Raw genomic sequence first — 9,116 nt, forward strand, 5'->3', positions numbered from 1 at the left:
TCTGCCAAAATTTCTTTGGACGTTAGCTGAAGAAATACAGTAATTCAGCGAGGACGTGCTCCGGAACAAACTAGTTAGTATGGCAGAATTTTCAGGGAGTCACACGGACTCCTGCATATGTCAAATCAGGGAGTCCGACTGTAAATCAGAGAGTATTTGACTCCGGAGTCCCGTTAATTTTGCACCCTGCTTATCACAACGGAACAAGTGATCCGTCATGTTTGTTTGGGCCGATCATTGATCCAGATCCCAAATTCCTGAACCTGCTTGCGAGGTGGATTCGCGAGGGATCCAATATGGCAGTGTGCAACCCAGCTAGTTACAGCTGGTTGTCTGACATGTCTGTTATGAAACATCCTGTGATAGGTGCGAAACGTAAAGCGTTAGAAGTGAGTTTGTGTTTGTTTGGGCAGATCAGGATCAAGCGATCCTGATCAGGCGGATTCATTCCAAGCAAACACGCCCTTTATACATTAGCCAAGTCATACATAATCATTACAATACTGAATTGAATTTGCCTGCTAGCTATACTAAAAGTTTTGCTGATAGGGTCTATGTCCCCCAGGGTACTATCGGAGGATACCCTGGGTACGGTTCGATATATCGGTAAGTACCTTGGGGTACTATATGATATGTCGCTGCGTACCCTGCATTGTCCCACCGTACCCCGACTTTCAGCCAACTGATGTCGTAATACATACACTCTGTCAAGTTACCACATCACATAGAAGAAACCTCAAAACATCGCAATCCAATAAAAATGTATGGTATGTTTGACTATATTTTTCTTTTCCTTTTTTTAAAACGAAGAGCTAGCTTTTATAATTTAGTTTTACAACATCGGAAATCGGATGCTGAAATTAAGTCAGAGTACGGTGGGACAATGCAGGGTACGCAGCGACATATCGTATAGTACCCCGAGGTACTTTCCGATATATCAAACCGTACCCAGGGTACCCTCCCATAGTACCCTGGCCGGGGGACATATAGACCTTATCAGCAAGTTTTAGCAAAATGACATCACTATAGATATAGGGATTTCATGACACAGATATGTGATTCTGATTATATTTTACATGTGACCTACCTGAGCTCAACTCTTTTGTTAACACAGCATGGCTTGTGCGAATCTGTGCTTCCAACAGCCGCCGCTGGTACAATGTGTTTGAATTGAAAAATACAGACATACTACTCAGGAGGGGTGATGCAGCTGATTTAGGTGCCAATGGCGAGGTCAAATAATTTTGGTTCATGATGGCATATATGATATATGCAACCGTCTGGATACGTTTCAAGTTCAATTATCTACGTGCATACACGAAGAGGATCCAGATTAACTTGAGCAGACACGGCTGACGACATCTCACTCAGCTGGGCCATCTTCAGTCTTCAGATCAAGTTTGGCTCAACTCTCTACTAGTACAAGCCTCGAACGCACTGCAAAACATAATTATAATAGAAAATTCCAACAACGGATTAATGATACGCTTATCCCATATAACATAAGTTATACATTACATACTACATCTCTGTCACATGAACCAAAAACTGCATCTCAACTATGGAATGCAACAAAATCAGCAACAGGTTGTTGTAAACAAAATTTAGGCATGCGCGATGTAAATTTATAATAATAATATTATTAATAAATACGTAGGTCTTGGCCCTATATTAGTTGATACGAGTAAAGTATCATGTGGCTACTACCTGGCTGTGGCCGAGCTACGTAACGATTTTACACGCAGAAGATTATCCGAGTGAAGTTCACTGCGACCAAACCAAAGACCAAACTGCGACTGTGAATGTGTGATGTCGGTGATGATGATGTGATCGGATTGTGTACTTGTGCGTAGTTCTTGCTTGTGCATCATTGCACCACAGCGCCCCCACGTGCACAACTCTCGAAACACTGTACACAGGCGCGTCTGCTAACGTTGGGCACTATCGCATACGTACGTGTCGATATTGTTAATACAGGCAGTGGCCCCCCCCTGCGTACGTGTTTGGGGTGTTAAACACCCCCCTTGCCTCTGTCCCAAACAAACATTAAAAAAAAGAAAAGGAGAGAGAGAGAGAGTTTGTGTGTGTGTGTGTGTGAGAGAGGAGGGAGAGAAAGAGGGAAAAAGAGAGGGAGAGAGAACAGAAGGGCCCTATTATCCTGTTTATTAAGTTTAGTATTTGTAAACACCCCCTCCCGAGCTGAAGCCTGAAGGTCGTATGGCGCGGCGGCCGGCTTTGATGTACGCGATCGAACGCGTACGCATGCTATCGTGCTATACTGCCGCGGTAACACTTCGGTTACTCGCTCGTTCAAAGGGACGATTAATTGAGCTCCAGCCAATCGCGTAGCTCAAAAGATATCCTCTACTTCGACCATCCTAGACATGCACGAGTATTCTAAACATGCATGAAACTGCGTTTTACGATTCACCTTTTCTTGCATCTTTTTCATCATAAAAAATATTTTGGAACTCTCTTTAGGTAAGTAAAATGACAAGAGTCGGATATTTGAATATGTATGATCGGCAGGCGGTATCTTTGAATTTTTTTTGAAACCCTCTAAAAGTGACCGCAGTCGCACATTTTTCACTCCGAAATGTGAAGAGCGGGCGGGTGACCCGAACCAAAGGTAATTTTTTGGTCGGCCTTATTAGCCAATAAATGATGTGAGTACCCAAGGAATGTATGATGACAAATTTTTCTTCTGTCAAAATCATGATGATTTTAATGAAACAACAACAAGTAAAATATGATATAATACAGAAAAATGTGCAAGGAAATGCGGTATTTTTAGGCGTTATTTTAATTTTTTTTCAAACTCGAGGGGGGGACACCCCCCTCGAGCACCACGCGTATCTGCTCCGCTCCGTCCTATGCGCTGCATTACGCTATGCGGCTGCGCTATGCGCAGCGCTCCGCAGTCACTAACACGGGCGTAAATCCCGGGGGAATGGGGGGATGCATCCCTCCCTGCTCTTGAAGGAGGGGGATGGCCTGTACAAATATCCTCCCCTGAGATTCAAAAAAAAAAGAGAAAAAAGAAGAAGAAGAGGGGGTAAGAGGATCCCGATTTACCAGACAGGTTTATCAGCGTGGGTTTTAGGTGCTACAGTTCAATGAGGCTGCCACACAGTCGGCAGATTCGTAGATTGGGCAGAATTGGATTGCACGCAACACATATTATGTTCATAGACTTGAGTTTGTTTACATCGTGAGATATCAGAAATTTCACTGCACCTACTCTAGCTATCAAACGCAGCTTTTTATAATAGCTAGTGTAGGCCTATGCACGTTTGTCGACTGTCTGTAGTGTACGTAGTATGGATAAGTACTTTGATTCACTAAACAAACACACATAGCACAAAAACGCACACCTCTCTCTCTCTCACGCACGCACACACACGCACGCACGCACGCACGCACGCACGCACGCACGCACACACACACACAAGCACAGCACAATAACGCACAGCTCTCTCTCTCCTCACACACACACCGCGCGCGCGCGCACACACCTCTGTTTCTCTCGCGCGTCTCTTTCTCTCTCTCTCTCTTCTCTTCTCCTTCATCCCCCTCTCTCGCCACCCCCTCTCTCTTCTCTCTCTCTCTCTCTCTCTCTCTCTCTCTCTGTCACATACACAACACAAACACGCACACCCCCTCTCTCTCACACACACACACACGCACGCACACCTCTCTCTCTCTCTCTCTCTCTCTGACACATACACACTCCCTACGCAAAGGTTTACGTAAATTTATCTTGATGAATCGCACCTAAAACGGGCCTCGCTTGCGCTACGCGAAATCGTACGCAATATTTACTAAAATAACTGCGTGATAAATCGCAACTAAGCAACGTCGATTGCGTACGCACACAAGATTTACGCAAAAATATTTTGCGTACGCAGCTGATGAATCATGCATCTACCCCCGGCCCACACCCCCACCCGTCAGTTCAAGCGCACACGGTATCAGTCTACAGTTTCCAGGGGCGTGTACAAGGGGGGGGGGGTCCGGACCCCCCATGCTCGCGCAGAAAACGCATCTGAGGGGTGCTAATTAAAAAAAATGTCTGGGGGAGAGCCCCCCAGACCCACCCTTCGCGTCCTTCTAACACCCCCTTTACAAAATCCTGCGTACGCCACTGAATACAGGTATACATGAATCCGATTTTTAGCACAAAAAAATGTGTAAAGCAGATGTACACTATGAGTAGGCATGTATCTAAGTATGTCGATTTAAAAAGTATTAATAGAGATTAAAAGAGTACGGTATAAATATATGGTATAGTTGCATTGTGTTCTATTATATTGCCGTTACTAGAAAAAATATACCTGATGTGGAGCAGAGTAACCTACGTTTAAATTTAGAACGAATTTTGTAATCAGTATAGATCCGTGAACTCAAATACGCACACCCAGCAAAGTGCATATGCATCATTTAAATAAAAGAATTTATTTCAATATTTAATATTTCTAGTTGCGTTATAAACAAGCTGCAAACAACAATGACAGGACACTGACAATCAACGTACTCTGCTATAATTATATATTTTATTTATAATTATATCACCACCATGTACCAAAAATTACATACATGCGTACATATCCCAAATGCATTCAATTATGTTCTAATAAGTTTCATGTAATATTGTATTAGTTATTATTTGCTAGACAGTTTAGCATTCACAGCCATAGACCAGTGTCAGTATTAATTAAACAATTGTTGCAGATGTTGCGCACCATGCGTTTTCCTGTGATAATTCTTCTGCCTAATTACCAATATTGTTTTATCATCTTATTAGAACCCACTTATATTATTATTTAGACAATCGCATATAAACCTGCATTAATTAAGACAGCACGAAATAGATATGTACGTATTATGAGCACTGCAGTAACTTGAAGCGTAACGTTTTTTTCATCATGCAAGTTTCAAATGATCACATATGCATATTCGTAAAGCATAATTATCAAAACGCTATACAAAGCAACTGCAAGATTATCACCCAATCAATTGCCATTTTCCTTGTTAACAACGTCACGTCTGCAGATGGACTGCCTCACCACTGCAGGAGAGTAGCGACTGTTGCCATTAATAGGCTGGAGTGGTGATGCAAACACTGAGCCGGTGGAACTGGTACTGCTTCCCCTCATGGATTGATTCAATTTAGAAATGCTTCCACTCTGCAACCGATTTGGTGTTGGGATGCTCCCCTTTTGTGACCAATTCGGTGTGGGGATGCTCCCTTTTTGTGACCGATTAGGTGTGGGAATGCTCCCCTTTTGTGACCGATTCGGTGTAGGAATGCTCCCCTTTTGTGACCGATTCGGTGTGGGAATGCTCCCCTTTTGTGACCAATTTGGTGTAGGAATGCTCCCTATTAGTGACCGATTCGGCGTGGGGATGCTCCCTTTCTGTGACCGATTCGACAATGGGTTGACCCCAGTTTGCGACTGATTCAATGTGGGTATGCTTCCCTTTAGTGATCGATTTGGTGTGGGAATGCTTCCTCTTACTGAACGATTCGGTGTGGGGATGCTCCCTTTCTGTGATCGGTTAGGTGTTGGAATGCTCCCTCTTGTTGATCGATTTGGTGACGATATGCTTCCACTGCTTGAACGGCCTGGTGTTGATGCTACTGACCCATCAGACAATAGAACAGAAGAGCTAACAGACCATAATCCTCGCTGCCCCGGGGTCACCATACATGCCAGTCTTTTACCTGTGGTGGAAGGAGCATGGGCAATGCCACTAGCTCTGCTTGGTGTTCCATAACCATTGGAGGATAGCCTCCGAATGCGATCCATCTTGACATGTTTGCTTGACGGCGAGTTTAAAATACTTGGATCTACAGATCGGCTAGCAGGGCCTGTCCTAGGAGAACTGTGTGCCATCACCCCATGTAACTCTGTCGGGCCCTTGTTTTCTAACTTTCCGCTGCTTGTGGTTTTCACAGGCAGATTAACTGGTGGATATTGCGCTTTTTGCCCGAGAGCAGCTGCTCTCACAGGTCTGACAGCCTTTGCCTCCGTAGCTGCCCTCGCTTTATTGTGTGCCATCTTCTGATGAAAGGTACCTGGTCTCATCAACTGAAGCTTGCTTTTCATTGGTTTTGTAGGTAGTTTAGATGGCACAACCATATTATCTGGGTCTTCCGTAGAGGAGCGACTGCCACCAGAGGAACCCGACTGGATAGCAGAAGCAGGAGGCAGATGTGCTACAGGAGTGGGTTTAGTTACAATTCTTGGAGCCTGCAGGCTGCGACGAACTGACGGCTTTACTAGTTTACTGGATGATGCTGTTCGAGCATTCATGGGACACTCCATTTCTGCATTATGACCTTTGTCTAATGCAGCAGTTTTACCAGAAATCTTAAGATTTTGTTTTGACATTTTTGGCATTATCGAATTAGTGTTGCTCTGAAAATGTTGGTTTCCTTTTCTGCCAGCTGTTTTTAGTTCTAGTTTTGGTGTTGCTGGGCTTTTTTCCATTGTCATTGAAACATCATCTACTGACAGTTCCAGGAGAGGGGAAAGATGTGTAGTATTTGAAACAAACTGTTTTTCTCTTCCAGCTTTTATCAAGTCTAGTTTTAGCATTCCAGGATTCTGTTCTGTTGCTGTTGGTTCATCACCTTTAGAAATATCCAAGAAAGGAAGAACAGACTTGTCACCTGAGACATCCTGTTTTTCATCTCCACCACCTGTTACTAGGCTTAGTTTTGGAGTACCAGGACTCTTTTCTGTTGCTGCTGGGTCATTGTCTCCTGTTACTTCCAGAAGAGGAAGAACAGACTTTTCATTTGTGACATCCCGTTTTCCCATCCTGCCTTTTGTTATCAGGTCTAGTGAGGGAGTTCCAGGACTCTTTTCTGTCACTGATGGTTTATTGTCTTCTGTTATTTCCAACAGACGAAGAACAGAATCGTCAGTTGGGACATCCTGTTTTCCCCTTCTACCACCTGTTATCAGATTCAGTTTGGGAGTACCAGGACTCTTTTCTGTTGCTGCTGCATCATTGTCTCCTGTCACTTCCAGAAGAGGAACAATAGAGTCATCATTTGGGACATCCTGTTTTCCCCTTCTACCACCTGTTATCAGGTATAGTTTGGGAGTTCCAGGACTCTTTTCCATTGCTGCTGGTTTATCTCCTGTCTCATCCAGAAGAGGAACAACAGAATCGTCATTTGGGATATCCTGCTTTCCCCTTCCACCACCTGTTATCAAGTTTAGTTTGGGAATTCCAGGACTCTTTTCTGTTGCTGCTGGTTTAGTGTCTCCTGTCCCATCCAGAAGAGGAACAACAGAATTGTCATTTGGGGCATCCTGTTTTCCCATTCTACCAACTGTTATCACATCCAGTTTGGGAGTTCCAGGACTCTGTGCTGTGACACTTGGTTCCTCATGCTCAGCATAGAGTAGTGATTCAAATGTATCATGTACAAGTTTGGTGTTGCATGAATTTGTTTCTAACTCTGCAGATCTGGCAGACCCTGTCACAGCCTGTGGGTTTCCGAGCTCCAGGATATCAGTTAAAGATGTTCCAATATGCTTGGTGTTTTCTGTGGTTTTAGCAACACTAACAGGAATGTAAAAACTTGGTGATCTAGCCTGATCGTTGTCACCAGGTGATAAGTCTACTAAGAGTTGATTTCTGTCAATATTTGGCTTCTTTGGAGTAGTGTTACACATGGTTTTTTCGTTCTCTAGTGAAGATAAGATAGGAGGGCCACCCTGCTCGTTAATCTTATCACAGATATCTTTGTAGCTTCTGCTAGGGGCAATCTTCTTATTGCTTGCACCAGTCTTTGTCACAAGTGCAGAGATCACAGTTTGGGAGCCTACAAAGAGTTGAGCCATTTGCTTGGTATTTAGGTCTTCAACTGGTGATAAAGGTGATCCAGGTAGGAGTTGCTGCTTTGCTGCTTTAATACACTGTTCCGTATATCCGACGGGACCGAAAAACACGTCTTCTTCTGCCTGTTCATCTTCACCAAGTGCTTGGTTTTTGTCAGGGGTGGTGGATAGATCGAAGTCGAATGTTTCATGCTCTAGCATTGACAGCTCTCCATCACTCATCCTGACAGTCTGAAACAAGAGAAACATGTTATGACACTTATGTGTACATATATATCTTGCTGCTCTTCGAAAATCAGATCATAAGCTCGGATAATTATTATACGGAAAAATCATTACTCGGATAATTATTATATTAAATATACGTAGTGGCCGGAGGTACGGCAGCCGTCGTTCGTTGAAGCCCCTTTTTGGCGTTTGTTTGAGGGCTGAGGCAATGATTTGTGATCTTCTGATGTAACGTTTACAATAATGTTCATTTTCATACATAATCCAAGTGTTTCTAGCTCATCAAAACTCTCCAATCGTGAATTTAATTCCCCAAGGCCACAGGCACTTGGAACGTCTCAATAAAAAAAAGGTAAATAAACACGAAATGTATTTACTACCAGTCTTAATGTTTCTCTACTCTATTTCGCCTATAATCACCTCTAAATGCCGGTCAAATGCTCATCTGCAACACACAAGCAGTGCTCGAAATAAGCGTTGTCCGGTTGTCCGAGACAACCAGAATTTGCGCCGGACAACCTAACCAGTCTGAGACATTGTCCGGTGGACAACCAAGAAAAATGTGACGAAAAACGCACTTTATTTATGTTTTTCTCAGGGGTTCTCCAAGAGCACTTATAGCCTGGCGGCCCGCCATTAATCTATGGTGTGGAAAAGCAACGCATACCAGCTGCTATTTCCAACACTGGTATATGTCAGGTTTTCTGATTTATGAGAGGTGAATTCAACTCGATTTGGAACCAGCAAACCAGCAAGTTCACCCTTACATTTTGGTATTTTTTATTCCATTATTATTTTGAATTTTCCGATGGCTTTGCCCATGCAAAACAAACAACAGTGGGGATTCATGTTGATCCGAAAGTTAAAAAAAAGAAGAGAATTGTCGTAGTCAGAATGAAGGCTGTATATGTACTCAAAAGTGCCGCAAATACCATCTCCTGCGATCTACATTTTGAAATTGTGTTAAAGTATTAATGTGTTTTCTCACGGGTTTTAATGACAATATAGCTATACTAAATGTAGATTAAA

General features: G+C 43.3%; 1 protein-coding gene across 1 annotated transcript in view; it reads right to left on the minus strand.

The window, feature by feature from the left end:
• Positions 1 to 4,531: 4,531 nt before the first annotated feature.
• Positions 4,532 to 9,116, minus strand: part of LOC106821314 (serine/arginine repetitive matrix protein 2-like) — a 10,958-nt gene continuing 6,373 nt past the window's right edge. Inside the window, exon 2 of the mRNA XM_014826066.1 lies at positions 4,532 to 8,090. Within this exon, the coding sequence (XP_014681552.1) occupies positions 5,013 to 8,081 (3,069 nt within the window). The 5' untranslated portion in view covers positions 8,082 to 8,090 and the 3' untranslated portion in view covers positions 4,532 to 5,012. The remainder of the gene's footprint in view (positions 8,091 to 9,116) is intronic.

Source organism: Priapulus caudatus, unplaced genomic scaffold, assembly GCF_000485595.1.
Source record: "Priapulus caudatus unplaced genomic scaffold, Priapulus_caudatus-5.0.1 Scaffold68, whole genome shotgun sequence".
Classification (NCBI taxonomy): Eukaryota; Metazoa; Priapulida; class Priapulimorpha; order Priapulimorphida; family Priapulidae; genus Priapulus; species Priapulus caudatus.